Raw genomic sequence first — 18,590 nt, 5'->3', positions numbered from 1 at the left:
CACCGGCGGTGAGGGATGCCGTCAAGCTGAAGAAGGAGTCCTATCGGGTTCTTTTGGCTCATAGGACTCCTGAGGCAGCGGACAGGTACCGACAGGCCAAGCGGTGTGCGGCTTCAGCGGTCGCAGAGGCAAAAACTCGGACATGGGAGGAGTTCGGGGAAGCCATGGAAAACGACTTCCGGACGGCTTCGAAGCAATTCTGGACCACCATCCGCCGCCTCAGGAAGGGGAAGCAGTGCACTGTCAACACAGTGTATGGCGAGGATGGTGTTCTGCTGACCTCGACTGCGGATGTTGTGGATCGGTGGAGGGAATACTTCGAAGACCTCCTCAATCCCACCAACACGTCTTCTTATGAGGAAGCAGTGCCTGGGGAGTCTGTGGTGGGCTCTCCTATTTCTGGGGCTGAGGTTGCTGAGGTAGTTAAAAAGCTCCTCGGTGGCAAGGCCCCAGGGGTAGATGAGATCCGCCCGGAGTTCCTTAAGGCTCTGGATGCTGTGGGGCTGTCTTGGTTGACAAGACTCTGCAGCATCGCGTGGACATCGGGGGCGGTACCTCTGGATTGGCAGACCGGGGTGGTGGTTCCTCTCTTTAAGAAGGGGAACCGGAGGGTGTGCTCTAACTATCGTGGGATCACACTCCTCAGCCTTCCCGGTAAGGTCTATTCAGGTGTACTGGTGAGGAGGCTACGCCGGATAGTCGAACCTCGGATTCAGGAGGAACAGTGTGGTTTTCGTCCTGGTCGTGGAACTGTGGACCAGCTCTATACTCTCGGCAGGGTCCTTGAGGGTGCATGGGAGTTTGCCCAACCAGTCTACATGTGTTTTGTGGACTTGGAGAAGGCATTCGACCGTGTCCCTCGGGAAGTCCTGTGGGGAGTGCTCAGAGAGTATGGGGTATCGGACTGTCTGATTGTGGCAGTCCGCTCCCTGTATGCTCAGTGCCAGAGCTTGGTCCGCATTGCCGGCAGTAAGTCGGACACGTTTCCAGTGAGGGTTGGACTCCGCCAAGGCTGCCGTTTGTCACCGATTCTGTTCATAACTTTTATGGACAGAATTTCTAGGCGCAGTCAAGGCGTTGAGGGGATCTGGTTTGGTGGCTGCAGGATTAGGTCTCTGCTTTTTGCAGATGATGTGGTCCTGTTGGCTTCATCTGGCCAGGATCTTCAGCTCTCACTGGATCGGTTCGCAGCCGAGTGTGAAGCGACTGGGATGAGAATCAGCACCTCCAAGTCCGAGTCCATGGTTCTCGCTCGGAAAAGGGTGGAGTGCCATCTCCGGGTTGGGGAGGAGATCTTGCCCCAAGTGGAGGAGTTCAAGTACCTCGGAGTCTTGTTCACGAGTGAGGGAAGAGTGGATCGTGAGATCGACAGGCGGATCGGTGCGGCGTCTTCAGTAATGCGGACGCTGTATCGATCCGTTGTGGTGAAGAAGGAGCTGAGCCGGAAGGCAAAGCTCTCAATTTACCGGTCGATCTACGTTCCCATCCTCACCTATGGTCATGAGCTTTGGGTTTTGACCGAAAAGACAGGATCACGGGTACAAGCGGCCGAAATGAGTTTCCTCCGCCGCCGGGTGGCGGGGCTCTCCCTTAGAGACAGGGTGAGAAGCTCTGCCATCCGGGAGGAGCTCAAAGTAAAGCCGCTGCTCCTCCACATCGAGAGGAGCCAGATGAGGTGGTTCGGGCATCTGGTCAAGATGCCACCCGAACGCCTCCCTAGGGAGATGTTTAGGCACGTCCAACTGGTAGGAGGCCACGGGGAAGACCCAGGACACGTTGAAGTGAAGTAAATTATATTTATATAGCGCTTTTTTTTAGTGACTCAAAGCGCTTTACATAGTGAAACCCAATATCTAAGATACATGTAAACCAGTGTGGGTGGCACTGGGAGCAGGTGGGTAAAGTGTTTTACCCAAGGACACAACAGCAGTGACTAGGATGGCGGAAGCGGGGATCGAACCTGCAACCCTCAAGTTGCTGGCACGGCCGCTCTACCAACCGAGCAATACCGCGTTGGGAAGACTATGTCTCCCGGCTGGCCTGGGAACGCCTCGGGATCCCCCGGGAAGAGCTGGACGAATTGGCTGGGAAGAGGATAGTCTGGGCTTCCCTGCTTAGGCTGCTGCCCCCGAGACCCGACCTCGGATAAGCGGAAGAAGATGGATGGATGGATAATAGCAAACACAGCTTTCTGAAAATGTGGTACCCAGAGGTAGGGACAATTTACTTTTTCTTATGCTTTCTGATCTCTCTCTCTCTCTCTCTCTATGTCCACTACTTGCTGTACATATCCTACCAAGTCAGACCTACACTGTTTCAATGTACATTTCTCTGATGATACAATTGTTGATGACTGGAGTGATGAGAACAACCAAACCTACCCCCCCATCCCACACCCTGGATTGTAAATCCCACACCCTGGATTGTAAATAATTCAATGTATATACTCTGTTGATTATCTTGTGTGATGACTGTATTATGATGATAGTATATATCTGTATCAGGAATCAATTTAAGTGGACCCCGACTTAAACAAGTTGAAAATCTTATTGGGGTGTTACCATTTAGTGGTCAATTGTACGGAATATGTACTCCACTGTGCAATCTACTAATAAAAGTCTCAATCAATCAATCAAAAACTGCAAGTCTTTCAGGCTGAGTTGTACCGTTCCAATATGGCGGCACATGCGCATGTAGCCAGATATGGCCAACGTTGCTTACGTAACACTCTGACGTAATGACGTTCCTTGGAGATTCCGTCAAACTTGAACGCAAAACTTTCAGCTGTGTTTTGTTTGAGGAAGTAAAACTTCCATAAAAGGAACACAAAACGACAATATTTTGACTCAGCGACACAGCGTAAGTACAAACTAATTATACGCAGCTACTCCTGAAGCAGACACAGTTTACGTGTTAGTATGAATGTAAGACTAAATTAGCTAAACCGATGCTAACGATGTGCTAGCGGCAGAATGGCTGGAGAACCTGTTAAGAAGACTGAACTTGGACCTGAAGATGAGGAAGAAGAACAGACGGGTGACATTACAGACGCCAAACCTGACCGCAAGGGGAGGTTTCTACTTTTTGGGTTAGTAGACACCACAGACGAACTTTCACTTCCAACATTAGTCAACCTCAATTTCCGGTGATAAAGCGGTGTTGCATTTGGTTATTCTAATCACCGCCTGAGCACAAGATGGCGCTGCACGCTTTTGTACCCATGTAATGATTAGGATCGAGGGGAAAGCAAAACAAGAGTAGGACATTATGTAAATAAAGACAAGGGGAAAAAAAGTGATTTTGATATTTATTATTATAATATTTTCAAATATATTTATGAAATATTTTTTTCAACAAAATGCAAGTTATTTTGCCATTTTTAAATAATTTCCAATTGTATTCATATACAGTCGTGGTCAAAAGTTTTCATACACTTGTAAAGAACATAATATCATGGCTGTTTTGAGTTTCCATTAATTTCTACAACTCTTATTTTTTTGTGATAGAGTGATTGGAGCACATACCGTATTTTCCGCACTATAAGGCGCCCCGGATTATAAGGCGCACCTTCAATGAATGGCATATTTCAAAACTTTGTTCATATATAAGGCACACCGGATTATAAGGCGCACCTATGCATCCATTAGATGGAGGAAGGGAATGTCAACAAAACAGTCAGGTAGCTCAGTCAAACTTTAATAATAGATTACAAACCAGCGTTCTGACAACTCTGTTCACCCCCAAAATGAATAAACAGCTGTTTTATTATTTTCCCCGAAAGTCAGTGACGTGGTGTTTTGTTTATCTTTTAACAACAGCAAGGTATAACATGTAGTGCAACATTTATATCACATAGTGGAGGGGAACTTTTCCCTGATTCAATAAACACGTAAAAAACAGTGATACTGTTATGGTAAATCAAACGTTAGTGCAATCACAATATAGTAACACTCAAAATAGTGCAGAGCAATAACAATATATCAATAACTCAACGTTGCTCAAACGTTAATGTCACACAACACAACACACAAAATAAACATGTAAAGCTCATTTTATGAAGTTATTCCTCATCCACGAATCCCTCGAATTCTTCTTCTTCAGTGTCCGAATTAAACAGTTGGGCGGATACGCCATCCAACATGCTCCGTCTCGTCAAAGTCGTCATTAATCGAGTCAGTGTCGCTGCTGCTCTTTTCCCGTGTTCTACTGCGTGACTGATCGTCTTAAGTTTAAACTCTGCGTCGTAAGCGTGTCTCTTACTAGGAGCCATTTTGGGTTCTTTACATAAACAAACAAATGGAAATCAGAACTTCTTCTTCTGCGGGTGAAAAAGAAGTTGGCGGCTGCTTACCGTGGTTGCGAGACCTAAACTTTATGAAAATTAATTTCAGGTTTGTTGTGGCTAAATATTGGTCGATATATAAGGCGCACCGGATTATAAGGCGCACTGTCAGCTTTTGACAAAATTGGAGGTTTTTAGGTGCGCCTTACAGTGTGGAAAATACGGTACTTGTTGGTCACAAAAAACATTCATTAAGTTTGGTTCTTTTATGAATTTATTATGGGTCTACTGAAAATGTGACCAAATCTGCTGGGTCAAAAGTATACATACAGCAATGTTTTACGTGTGCTTTGGCAAGTTTCACTGCAATAAGGTGCTTTTGGCAGCATGGTGGGCACAGGGATTAGTGCATGTGCCTCACAATACGAAGGTCCTGAGTTCAATCCCGGGCTCGGGATCTTTCTGTGTGGAGTTTGCATGTTCTTCCCTCGGGTACTCCGGCTTCCTCCCACCTCCAAAGACATGCACCTGGGGATAGGTTGATTGGCAACACTAAATTGGCCCTAGTGTGTGAATGTGAGTGTGAATGTTGTCTGTCTATCTGTCCAGGGTGTACCTCGCCTTCCGCCCGAATGCAGCTGTGATAGGCTCCAGCACCCCCCGCAACCCCAAAAGGGACAAGCGGTAGAAGATGGATGGATGGTAGCCATCCACAAGCTTCTGGTTGAATTTTTGACCACTCCTCTTGACAAAATTGGTGCAGTTCAGCTAAATTTGTTGGTTTTCTGACATGGACTTGTTTCTTCAGCATTGTCCTCATGTTTAAAAGTCAGGACTTTGGGAAGGCCATTCTAAAACCTTCATTCTAGCCTGATTTAGCCATTCCTTTACCACTTTTGACATGTGTTTGGGGTCATTGTTCTGTTGGAACACCCAACTGCGCCCAAGACTCAACCTCCGGGCTAATGATTTTAGGTTGTCCTGAAGAATTTGGAGATAATCCTCCTTTTTCATTGTCCCATTTACTCTCTGTAAAGCAGCAAAACAGGCCCAGGGCATAATACTACCACCACCATGCTTGACGTTAGGTATGGTGTTCCTGTGATTAAAGGCCTCAGCTTTTCTCCTCAAAACATATTGCTGGGTGTTGTGGCCAAACAGCTTGTTGACTTCAAAATGAAATCAATTGAGATTGCACTCAAAATTATTCAGTGTGCATCGTAAATTCTGTTTTTATTTGTACATTAAACTAAGGGCCATTTTGGTCATTTAAAGGGTCAGTATTTCTAGATCTATTAAAGCAGGTGTGTCCAAAGTGCGGCCCGGGCGCCATTTGCGACCCGCAACAATTTTTTTTAACATTCAAAAGTAATATTACTGAGAATAATGTATTAAAAAAAACATAAAAAGTGGAATGAAAAATGCAAAATGAAGTAATGTAATGGGGAAACTTTTTAAATGTTGACGCTAATAACACAAAGCTGACGTGCAAAAGAAAATGTTGCTGCTTTTAAAAGCGAAGAATGTCAATATGGCTCCGCATCCTTTCGATTTTCCACTCTGCGGCCCGTAGTGGAACAAGTTTGGAAACCCATGTGTTAAAGGAATATAAGGAGCGCCGTAAGTGGCTGATCCGTTGGCGGTCTTGTTCTTGTCTCCCTGTAATGTATGTCTGCTCTTAGTGGGACTGTGCCGAAAATGTAATTTCAGTTCTTATGTCTTGTACATGTTAACAATGGACAATAAACAGCACCTTGAACAGCACCTTGAACCTTGTAATTGACAATGTAGTGCAAAATATTAATTAATGTATTAAGTATTGTATTACGTATAATAGTACGAGTTATTTAAATGAAATAATTGGATGTATTCATACACTTAGTTTATTTCTTTGACACAATTAAATGAGAGGCTCGTATTATTGATATATATATTAATATTAAGCTCTGCTTTTTTCTAGTTATTTTTAGAGGTGTTGAATTATGCAATTGTAGAAATGTGGTGTACTTTGTTAAGCATGTTGGAAACCAACTAAACCGGTTTCATTACTATGTTATGATTTTGCTAATTAAAAAGTAAATAATAAAAAGTATTGTTAAATTAGTCATTCTCAACCAACCACTATCCTTGTTGACCCCGGCGTGAGGTGGAGGGCCCTCGTGTCAATAGGCCTTTAGAAAGCACTGGTGCAATGGCGAAGTTGCTGACTCAGGGAAGGGGGCTCAACAGTGCGCTGCTCACCCCCCCCACCCGCAGCCCCCTCCCACCCCCCCCACTTCCGTTTGTGGGCACCCGCCGGCCCAGTCGGGTTCTTCATCCAGCACAGAGAGCATGTCAGTATCCTAGCACTCAGCCAAAAAAAAATATCTGGAGCAACATACTCTTTTGCAGATGCAGAGTGGCGTAGCGCTTAATGACGAACCCAGGTAAGACACTCCTCGTAGCGCCACGCCCTGCCAACCCCAAACTGCTCTTTGCCCACCCTCGATTGTTTGGTACAGTATGTTGGCACAATTTGGAGGTGGGAGGGGGCCGGGCGTCAAATCACATGTTTGATAGAATAGAATCTGACCAGGGGGGTGGCTTTGGCCAGCCATTGTTGACCCCATGACCAGGCTCTTCTGGAACACGCCGCCATCTGGACGCATCTGCCAAAGAATACGAAAACATGGCAGAATAGTGACCCGAACGGTTCCTCTATCCTCCTATATGTGCTAATCTTCAAGTTTTTACTTCTTTTTTTTATTAAATATCCAAACTTGGAGGAAATGTTTGAGGATTCTATTTAAGCTGAAGGTGGACAACCGCGACCAAATTTGGCCTTCAGGTTTATGCCTTTTTGGAATGCATATGTACTTTTTGGTCTCTGAGTAAGTAGTTGTTCTGGTTTTTTGTTACACTAGAAGGAGTGACTGTGCTAGTATTAAAGTATTAATAAATTGTCATTAGACTCATATAATTTCTGCATTCCCCAATTTGTTTTGAATAATTTTCTTAACTTATTTGTGCATATTTATTCTTTCAATTCCAAATATACTGAGGTAGTTTGCTAATTTTTTTTACTATTATTATCACTATTATTATATTATATTGTTTTTATTCTAATGCAGTGTTTTTCAACCACTGTGCCGCGGGACACTAGTGTACCGTGAGATACAGTCTGGTGTGCCGTGGGAGATTATCTAATTTCACCTATTTGGGTTAAAAATATTTTTTGCAAACCAGTAATTATAGTCTGCAAATGATGTGTTGTTGTTGAGTGTCGGTGCTGTCTAGAGCTCAGCAGAGTAACGGTGTAATACTCTTCCGTATCAGTAGATGGCAGCCGGTAGCTAATGGCTTTGTAGATGTCGGAAACAGCGGGAGGCAGGGTGCAGGTAAAAAGGTGTCTAATGCTCTAACCAAAAATAAACATAAGGTGAGTGCCTCCCAAAAAAGGCATTGAAGCTTAGGAAAGGCTATGCAGAGCGAAACTAAAACTGAACTGGCTACAAAGTAAACAAAAACAGAATGCTGGACGACAGCAAAGACTTACTGTGGAGCAAAGACGGCGTCCACAATGAACATGACATGACAATCAACAATGTCCACACAAAGAAGGATAAAAACAACTGAAATTTTCTTGATTGCTAAAACAAAGTACATGCGGGAAATATCGCTCAAAGGAACACATGAAACTGCAACAGGAAAATACCAAAACAAGAGAAAAAGCCACCAAAATAGGAGCGCAAGACAAGAACTAAAACACTACACACAGGAAAACAGCAAAAAACTCAAAATAAGTCACGGCGTGATGTGACAGGTGGTGACAGTACACCTACTTTGAGACAAGAGCTATAGTGATGCATGCTTGGTTATGGTTTAAAGTCATATCCAACAATTGCGACAACGACTTTTTACTGTCAACTGAGTTTAGTTTTTTAATGATTTCTGCTGGTGGTGTGCCTCCGGATTTTTTCAACGCAAAAAATGTGCTTTGGCTCAAAAAAATTTGAAAAACACTGTTCTAATGTAACATTACTGTTCCTTGTTTAGTGGCCATATTTACACACATTTACTCATCAGCAGAATGGATCAGGGGACTGTTAAGTTTAAGGCTTTTATTTGTACAAATATCCATCCATCCATTTTCTACCGCTTGTTCGGGGTCGCGGGGGTTGCTGGAGCCTATCTCAGCTGCATTCGGGCGGAAGGTGCACCCTGGACAAGTTGCCACCTCATCACAGGGCCAACACAGATAGACAGACAACATTCACACTCACATTCACACACTAGGGCCCATTTAGTGTTGCCAAACAAATATATTTTCTATATTAATACTAAAGCATTTTTGAAATATGATTTTTTATTTAACCTAATATACCTATGTACGTAATAAATTCACCCTGAAGAGTACAGAAATGGAAAAAAAAAGACATTTGCGGCGTCCCCATTGGGTTGTAGTCAAAATGCTTCGCAGGACACACTATCATTCATGTTATAAACATATCTTGAGAGTTTTATAATCATCATTGGCATTGTATCAACTACAGAAAAGAGCTATCAGGATTATTCATAAAGCAGATTACTTAGAACATACTAACATATTATTTATTAATTCGGGTTTATTGAAATTACAGGAGCTAGTAAAGTTACAGACATTATGTGTCATGTTTAAGGCTAAAAGTAAAACATTACCAGCACATTTACAAAAAATGTTTGTCATCAATTCTGAGAATGAAGAGCATAGAAGAAAAGGTCATTCCAAACATCAGTATGCAAGGACAACTTTAAAACAAATGTGCATATCAGTGGTGGAGGTTAAACTATGGAAATCTCTTTACAATGAGATAAAAGATTGTAAAAACATATTCCAATTAAAAAATATATATAAAGACAGAACAATAAGATCATATGGACAGCCATAAGTGTTTACATTTTGCTTTATATTTATTATTTTACTTATTTTTTGCCTGGTTTTGTATTTGTTTTGTATCATCCCGTGAGGTGCATATTACTTATTTAGTTTTTTTTGTTGTTCGGTTTGTACTTCATGAAGTTTTGCACTTGTGTTTTTTTGTGTGGTTTTTTTTGTTGTTGTTTTCGTTATATTTGGATGTAATTGTTGGTTTATAAATCATTAAGACTACGTATTATGTTGAAGGGGGCAGGAAAATGTAAGATTTTTCTTCATCCTGCTCCTTCTCAGGCATTGGTGTGTAAATGTATAACTGAATAATTGTGGTATAATTGTCTATCAAAGATGCACATCAATGAAGGAGATAAATAAAAATGAAATGAAATGAAATGAAATCATACAAATAGTTAATGACTTATGGACAATTAGATGCAAGGTCCCAAAGATGTTTTGCTTGTTGGCGGCCATGTTTTTCAACCAAACTTCAACACATTTTACAGACCCCTAAATGTGTGTACCGAATAGTGCGGTGATTCAATGAAACACCCTAAGTGAAAGTGCGTTGAAATGTGCGAGACATTCAAGTAAGTCCAACCTTTGGGGTATAATTAACGGTGCATCTGTATTTCTCAGGGGAAATCGTAACACATGCAACAAATTACATCCATACTATTTTCTTTTAAAGCTCCACTGTAAACCTGAGCTTTACAGATGCCATGTCTGCAGCAAGCGTGTGTTGTGATAAAAACAACAGTATGGCGTCTTATTAGAGCTGAAACTAGCGCTAAAGGCAATCCAGTGCAGTGTATCAAAACTAAGGCTCTCATAACACGTTAGCTTGTGAATAATCACAAAAAAAATTGCATTATGTATATGCACATATTAATCAAGCTATTTGTTTTGATTGTACATTTTCCTTTACTGTAACCATGTAAGGTTGAAAGGAGGCACAGGTTGTTGTATGGTCAGTGGTCAGGTCAATGCAAAGATGAGTGAGGAGACTCTGACTTGTGTACTCACTGGCATCCTTTACTTCAAAATACACCCTCGGACTTTAGATCAAGCTGTTTAGAGCAGGTTCTGAGCAAATAAATGATGTGCATTTTAGACAAAAAGTTCAAAATTTCAATTGTGTCCAAATATTTGACTTTCTTTTTTTTTCTTTTTTTCTAAACAAGTCCTGTCCAGCCACTCAGGCGAATCATATTGGTTATGTAGATTCCCATATCTGCTATGCAGATTTGCTTTACAAAAGAGAAGTGTGGGGTACTTCTCTTGCTGCCTTATTTGTGTGTGTCTTTATTAAATGGATATATTTAGCGTTTGGCGCAGCCGGACAGCAGCAGAAGAAAAAAAAGAAGCCATGGGTAAATTGCGGGGACAAGAGGGGGATAAGACAGACAGAAACAACAACAAACAACAACAGAACAACATCAGCAAATACAATATATACAAACGTGATACCAAAAATTATAGCAAAGAACCTGTTAATGAAGTGGATAGTCGGGTCGGGGCAAATGTTAATATATGTTTGATGAAACATGATTATATGCATGAGAGTATGTATGTATATGTGCATGTTTGTACAGGGAATATGCGTGTGGATGTATGTACCGTGTGTGTGTATGTACGTGCGTACGTACCTACAGTATGTATGAATATACCTCTATGAACAGCATGTATGTACAGTATGTGCGTATGTATGAATATACCTCTGTATGTACAGCATGTATGTATGTTTGTATGTACATTATATTTGTCACCCAGTGTTGTATGTGCAGGAGCAATCTTTTTTTAAGGTAATTTAAATTATGCAAGCGAGTAATAATCTATGATTAATCATGATTAATTCAAATTCAAAAGTGTGACTGACTTGATTGATCTGAAATGAATCATTTGACAACACTAATCAAAACAAATGGTAATATTTTAAAATGTGTTGAAATAATGCTTCATGTGGCGCGTCTGTGACTCCATTTAGCAAGAAGAATAAGGATGGCCAGACGCGGGAGCAGGACTACTCTTCTGAAAGCCATTACAGAATTGTCTCACCAACATTCCAGTATAAGATGAGCCACCGGCGAGTGGGCAAGTGCATCATCATCAACAACAAAAACTTTGATGAAAAGACGGGTGAGACAAACGTTTTGCTAAGTACACGGCGACAACATACAGTACTTTCTCCTGTAACGTATAGGGATGAATGTACGCAACGGGACGGACCGCGACGCCGGCGAGCTGTTCAAGTGCTTCAAAAGTTTGGGCTTTGACGTCTTCATCTACAATGATCAGACCTGCGAGAAGATGGAGCGTCTCCTCAGAGAGGGTGAGGAAAATACATACTAACATGAATACAATAAGGTTTTTTTCACTGTTGGTTAGCACAATAGCGCACAAAACTAAAAACGTATTACTACAAAATATAGTAAATGTGAGTTGCAAGACAGAATTTGTTCCATTGTGTTTAAAAGTGATTTTGCATTGATTCAGCATGTAGACGACTGAAAAGCCCACTTGCTGTTTGTGGCAGTGGGCACCCACTTTGTAATGCGCATTACCACCACCTACAGGACTCGAGTGGAATAGTATCACCGAGTCCAATTTTTTTTATTATGAAACGAGACATGTTAAGGATTGTGACTATTTTGTTAATGCAAAGTTTAATAACATCGGCATTGTCAGTATTCAGCTTGAGCCTTCTTATTTTTCCTTATTTTTCTCTATCCTCTTGTTGTGGGCAGACTGGCTCGTGCATGCACATGCATCCTCCTCTTTTGCCAATTTAAAAACAAAGCAGCATATAGTTCTATACCATGAATTGATTAACGTGGACCCCGACTTAAACAAGTTGAAAAACGTATTCGGGTGTTACCATTTAGTGGCCAATTGTACGGAATATGTTCTGTACTGTGCAATCTACTAATAAAAGTCTCAGTCAATCAATCAATAACTGGTATCTGTCAGTAGACTCCATATGGAAGCGCGAAACGGGATGACGGGAGGGCTTCGTAAATAATACGGCCTACAAAACGACGCATCCTGAAGAGACGGTCAGAAAGCGGTTTGAAGCTGGTCTGTAAAACATAATCAATGCAACATTTTGACCAAAGAACCATCATTACATGTTTTATAGACCACAAGGAAGTGTTTTAGATGTAGAAAAAAAATCATAATATGACCCCTGGGTTCTTATAAATCACTCAGACATTTTACATCCTTTGAAACTATTTCCTACATATCAAATACTCATTGTATTTTTGTTTGTTTAACCCTTCAAAGGCCAATATGTTTAAATAGCATGAAATACTGTACATTGAAATGTGTAATGATAATTAGACACTGAGAACAATGAGGTCTGGCGGTCTGGATGACATCATCTAATTTGCCATGACTCATGTGCATGTCATTTAAAAATGCCAAAACACGTTTTACATATGAAGAGTTCAGACGCAAAAACAAATATCTCTATTTTCCTTGTTTTGAGTGAATCAATGTTTTCTGTGGCACTTTTCATGAAACAGTCATCCTGCCGATGTGGGTTGCAATTGAATTGTTTCTAACAAACAAAATGAAACTCCCAATTTGGAAATTGAACATTTATTACACAAAAGGTAATTTTGATAATGTTGTACAAATTTTGCAACAGAAACAGATATCTCCAAAAAACGTTTCTTTGCAAAAATAGACTAATACTATATGTTGCCAGCCTGGCACTAAAAAAGAATAGTGGAAACAGATTAGTAATGCTTATTCCATCACCGTAATTAATTAATTTAATCCAAACAAACGCCTTTTGGGGTGATCCCTGGACAGGGGTGCCCAGGGTTTACATAGAGCGCTGCATCATGACATCATTACATTGACAGCTGCATCACAAGACAGCAACAGCGGAGTAAACACAAGATTCAGTTCATCATTGAAGAGAGTAGTGGCTACACACGTATCATGTACATTATGTACTTGGGCAATTGCTAGGTTGCATGTGACATCATAACCGTTTTTCTTCTTCGACACGATGGTCAAGCAGCTTGAGCGTAGCAATAAAGCAAGTGAGAGTGAGTGTAGAGTTTGAGCAGAAAATGTCGTATTGCAGTTCTTTTCTTGGCTGTTCCAATCGTTCAGATAGAGAAATAGGGAAGAGCTTTCATAGAGTCCGAAAGAAGTGGTTCATAAAGGTAAAAAAGTCAGGGGAAAAAAGAAAGAGCGTCGAAGGAAATGGCCCTCAAACATATTATTTTCGTCATCTTGTGGAATACAATCGGACCATGCTTGTGTCTGCAGCGATCACTTTGTAAAATGTTTGAACATTTGATTTGTTTGAGAAACTTTCTGTGATGCAATCGAGTTTATTCTCTTCTATATTAGTAGTGTTTGAGAGCAGAACTAAACGTTAGAAAGGGACAAGAGATCACATTCGTTTGTGTTCTTTTGTGGTTGCTATGCCTAAATATAACTTCAAACACATGCTTGTGCACATAAACTAACGTCATGTAAAGTCCTAGTAATAGATATTGTGATTGTTGGTCCAATCCAATTTATTTTCTGTGTCCATTTTCATAACAGAAACTAAAAGATTAGTTGTTGTTGTGCAGGAAAGCCAAGTGCTTTATTTGACATGGATGACCACATTATAGCGTCTTATATATCAAGAAAATATCCTTAATAGTGTTTATAAACTAAATAAATCAATCTCTCTTAGGCTCAACAGCATATACTGAATCTTGGTATTGCTAGCAAACATTTCTGAACAACAGGGACATCTATAGCTAAATAATGAGACAAAATGTGAAGTTCATACCATAAAAACAACTGCAGACATGAATTGAATATTGTCGGACTAATATTAGTAGCAGGAAATCAACTGCAAACAAACGTATCCTTTTTCTCATTAGCGTCACGATCACATCAGCACGGCACTCGTTATGTCAATCAAATACGTTACTTAGCGATGCACGAATAAGTCCAACTTTGTCTATCACCGATAAATGCTTAATTTATGGGGCTCTAGATCATCGCCTGAAAATCGGAAGAGCCTCTCAGTCACATGATTGCAACCCAGCAATTGAGAGGATTTTTCCCTCCGCAGTGTGTCAACCTTTCTTGCTCATGGACCCCTCAGATTTATCAGGACAGTGTCTCTTTTTGTGCCCAGTAAGCGAGGGCACCACACACTCACTGATGTCATCAAAGTTACTCATTTTACCTGCTTTAATTTAGTTACAGTTACGGCAAAACAGACACAAAGCGAGCGAACATGAGCGCTGATGTTGGATGAGGTCATCCATTTTTTAAGCACTGATTGGTCTGATGGATTTATCTGATTGGGCCACAAAGAGAGCAGGGCACTTGTCGGTTTCTGAACTAAAACAGAATATTCAACAGTGAAATGCCAAAGATAAGTCGCTTTTTCGGAAATTTTGATTTTACCTCCTGATAGAGAATGGTGTGAACCAGTGGTCCTCAAACTTTTTTCACCCAGTACCGCCTAAGAAAACACTTACTTACTAACACTTATTCATTAAAAACAAGGAAGAGGTCTTATTTAGCAAGTATATTGTAACATTACACAAAGTTTGAACAGTAACACTGTGAAAATAAAACTGTTACACTACAATATTTAAGTGATTTTTTTGGCGTACCACTAGTTACCCGTGTAACACAATTTGAAAATCCCTGGTGTAAACTATTTAGTGGTATTAACAGCTCCAAATTTTGGACCTGAGCTCTTCCTATGTCAAAGCAAGAATGTGAAGTGAATGGGTTTTAGTGTAAAATGCCGAGGGTCTCTAAAAAAAAAGTTGCTACATTTGTCCCTCGTTTATCGCTGGCAACTGGCTCCAGGAATGTTCACAAAGTAGGATTACTATTAATAAATCAAATATTTTCATAGATCTGAATAAAATGTTTACGATTTTCTAAATGTTTTTAACATAATTTGAGCCCTCTGAACATAAAGTAACACTCATGTAGTCACCTTTGAGTGTTTTTTACTATAGATTACAGTACTCACCAGTTCCGGTGCTACGGGCTCATAAAAACAAACAAGTGGCCTCTGGGAAGGCAACATTTTATCCGACATTTTATCCATAGTCTCCAAGCGTACAAGTCTTCCTGTCACTATCGCTAGTCAAAGGCTTCCGCACCTTACCTTTCACGGCGATGTGCTTTGTTCTTCTGTGACCACATGTACGTGATTACCGATCAATAACTTCATCATGTTTTCATTAATGATAAATCAGTTATTTTTGTCATTAATGATGAATGACTTAATGTTTTCTTTAATGATAAATCAGTTATTTTTGTCATTAATGATGAATGATTTAATGTTTTCTTTAATGATCAATAAGTTTGTCATGCAAGTTTCTCAGAAGTGCAATGTTGAAATGAATTCACACAACAAAAAACCAGCCAAAATAATGCTAACGTTAGCATGTTGATGCTCTGGAGCTAGCTGTATGAGCTAGCAGTTGGCTACACTACCAAGCACCACCCTGCAAGCTTTATGGTGCAGAATGATATTTTTCAACAGGGAAAAATTAATCACGCATATCTGTGTTGGCCCTGCGATGAGGTGGCGACTCTTCCAGGGTGTACCCCGCCTTCCGCCCGAATGCAGCTGAGATAAGCTCCAGCACACCCCGCGACCCCGTAAGGGACAAGCGGTAGAAAATGGCTGGATGGATGGATGGATGTTCACATAATTAGTTTTGATATCTGTGTGCCGAGCGAGAGTAGGTCAGGTGACCTGGTGAGCCATCTTTGAACTGGAAGCACACTTCCCGTCTTTCACTTTTAATGCATACCACCATGCAATTTGCAGCACAGTTACAATGCATACAACTGCATCAAATACAGTTATTATAGTATAATACAAATACATATATGGCAAACCGTGTGTGAAAAGTGTGTGTTTGTGTGTGTCGTAGCCTCGGAGGAAGACCACAGCGACAGCTCGTGCTTCGCCTGCATCCTGCTAAGCCACGGCGAGGAGGGCATGATCTACGGCACCGACGGAGCCATGCCCATCAAGACCATGACGTCTCTGTTCAGGGGGGACATGTGCAAGAGCTTGGTGGGGAAGCCCAAACTCTTCTTCATCCAGGTGAGACCTCTTGTCATAGATTAGGTGTCACAAGTTGATGGTAAACAGTCACGGGAATGACACCACCAGGCTTGTCGGGGTTCTGAGTTTGATGACGGCATACAGACTGATTCGGGTCCGCCGAATGATACCATGGAAACAGACGCCAACCCGAGACATAAGATCCCTGTCGAGGCCGACTTCCTCTTCGCCTACTCCACGGTGCCAGGTACCAATTTCCCCACCCCGTGATCTCTGAGCCGTAGCCACCGTTCTACCCGTCGGCGTTCCGTTGCAGGCTACTACTCGTGGAGGAACCCCGGCCGCGGCTCCTGGTTCGTGCAGGCGCTGTGCAACGTCCTCAACGAGTTCGGCAAGCAGCTGGAGATCATGCAGATCCTGACGCGCGTCAACTACATGGTGGCCACCAGCTTCGAGTCGTGGTCGGAAGACCCGCGCTTCAGCGAGAAGAAGCAGATCCCCTGCGTGGTCTCCATGCTGACCAAAGAGCTGTACTTCAACTGACCAGCGCCTTGTTGTTTTGCAGGGGACTGAGGGCCCAGTCCAAAGAAGCATTCAGGGATAACAACCCGGCCTTGTAATCGGGCCTGGAAATGAGCACTTCATGTGTTGACGAGGAAACCTCTTCATCCTCCTCCTCTTCTTCAGGCTCTATTCTTCACAGCGATGGCGTCACATTTGATCGGAGCTTTTGTCGGCAGGCATTGTGAGATATCGATGTTCTTCTACCATCATTTTTTATTTCCTGCAGATGTGCTGCCACTTTGTGTGTGGAGCTCTTGTCCAAACACTATTCTGCCGCTTTCTACTGACTCACTCACTCAGCTGCAGGCCTCACAGTGACAACCACTTTATATATCCTTTTCCTGCACCTCTTCTTTTTTTTTAGCGGTTATATTTAATTTTGCAAGAGGCTCTGTCTTTGATGAGCCTCGGGTTTAAAAGCATCGTGCTGGCAAATTCTCAGGTTCATTCATGTAAGTGTAGCGTTTCAATCATTTCCTTACAATGTACGTCACGGCCAGAAGGAAAGAGTCCGCTTTTGCTATGTCGAAAGCACAATATTCAAATGACCTCAATACCTTGCCGATTTAAAACTGATAACAAAGCAGTATACCGTAGTGACCCCAATATACGACATTTAAATGAAATATGACGAGTTAAATATGATTTTACCGATATTAAAACATGATTACAAATATTCTTAATTGAAAAAAGCCATCTTTTTATATTCAGGGTTGTCTTATATTTGTGTCAATACGAATTATATACTGTATTTGAGTAATTTTGTTATTTCATGACAATAAATATATATATATATATATATATAGACACAATATATATATTTGATAAAGACAAAGTACCTCACTTTTTTTTTTTTTAAAGACATTTTACATTTTCTAATGCCTAAACTAGCTGATTCCCATTCTATCATATCTTGCAATGCCACTCCCTGCCTGTAGAGGCAACAGTGTTTCAATGAGGTAAAGGAACCAGCAGGAGCCGTGCAATGTTTGTTTTACAGCTTTTAAGTAACTATTTATCCAGAATAGCAAATTTTATTGTACCCTATATGGCTATGCTATATAAATAATGAAAATAAATAAAGTTTTCCCTGTGCGGCTAATGCTTAAAACGTTCTTACCATTGACTTCTGCTGAAACACTGCCCCCTGTGGGTCTGCAGGCTAAACTAATTCTAGCCTGTTTAAATTTGAAATAAATTGGAACTTTAGGAATATACTAAATCACAGGTTTAACAGCGAGAAAGTGTAAAATAGCCACAACATAGCAAAAGAAAGACACTTGCTTCAACGCCGTGACAGTTTTTATTTTTATTTTGCCATGACAGTTTGTTTATGTCACATCACAGAGGCAGCTATGACTGATGATGACAACATGTACACAACCATTCACACACTTTTCCAGCCTAAAGTGCTGATGATCCATCTCAGCAATGACAACAAATGTGTCGATCCCTCTCGGCACATGGATCTCTGATCTAGTGACGTACAGAAAGAAAAGGGAGCTTCTATTTTTTTGGAATGGGTATTTATTTTTTAGAGGGTTCTATTTTAAAATGCTTTATTGTGTTAAATGCTGTTGTCCTCACAGATAGTTTTAAAAGAAATGCATGACCCTGTAATTTAATATGAACCAATGTTTAAATTTGAAAGATATGGGGGGGACAAAAGAGAAGAATGCTTACGTTAACACTTTCTTGTATTAAACATGAATTTATTGTGTTGCCAGCTGAGTATGTTTTGTTCACCAGCGCATGTTGAGGTGGAGGTGCACTGTGTTTGTGTG

At 41.2% G+C, this 18,590-nt stretch overlaps 2 protein-coding genes across 4 annotated transcripts in view; one reads left to right on the top strand and one right to left on the bottom strand.

Annotated features, from left to right (window-relative positions):
- Positions 1–3,169, bottom strand: part of nrap (nebulin-related anchoring protein) — a 46,604-nt gene extending 43,435 nt beyond the window's left edge. For both annotated transcript variants that reach the window (XM_061966701.2, XM_061966702.2), the window contains exon 1: positions 3,010–3,169. The gene's annotated coding sequence lies outside the window, so the exon portion shown is untranslated. The remainder of the gene's footprint in view (positions 1–3,009) is intronic.
- casp7 (caspase 7, apoptosis-related cysteine peptidase) lies at positions 2,722–18,532 on the top strand. Of its 2 annotated transcripts, XM_061966703.2 has the most exons (7): positions 2,722–2,859; positions 2,966–3,088; positions 11,161–11,312; positions 11,377–11,505; positions 16,106–16,281; positions 16,351–16,489; positions 16,559–18,532. In XM_061966703.2, exons 2-7 carry the CDS (start codon positions 2,973–2,975, stop codon positions 16,783–16,785), a joined length of 939 nt encoding a protein of 312 aa, XP_061822687.1. In that variant the 5' UTR covers positions 2,722–2,859; positions 2,966–2,972; the 3' UTR covers positions 16,786–18,532. The 2 variants fall into 2 exon arrangements, with proteins under 2 accessions (XP_061822687.1, XP_061822689.1); XM_061966705.2 differs by lacking the exons at positions 2,722–2,859; positions 2,966–3,088 and adding an exon at positions 6,945–7,152.
- Positions 18,533–18,590: the final 58 nt, after the last annotated feature.

This window comes from Nerophis lumbriciformis, linkage group LG11, assembly GCF_033978685.3.
Source record: "Nerophis lumbriciformis linkage group LG11, RoL_Nlum_v2.1, whole genome shotgun sequence".
Lineage (NCBI taxonomy): Eukaryota > Metazoa > Chordata > Actinopteri > Syngnathiformes > Syngnathidae > Nerophis > Nerophis lumbriciformis.
Note: the sequence above shows the minus strand (reverse complement) of the source record. Positions and strands in the feature narration are given on the sequence as shown.

Bases quoted from the DNA above. Each gene is read 5' to 3' on its own strand.
- casp7 (XM_061966703.2), top strand. From the start codon at position 2,973: ATGGCTGGAGAACCTGTTAAGAAGACTGAACTTGGACCTGAAGATGAG. The intron at 11,506-16,105 runs GTGAGGAAAATA...TGTGTGTCGTAG, and splicing joins GGAGCGTCTCCTCAGAGAGG to CCTCGGAGGAAGACCACAGC. The intron at 16,490-16,558 runs GTACCAATTTCC...GTTCCGTTGCAG, and splicing joins CGCCTACTCCACGGTGCCAG to GCTACTACTCGTGGAGGAAC.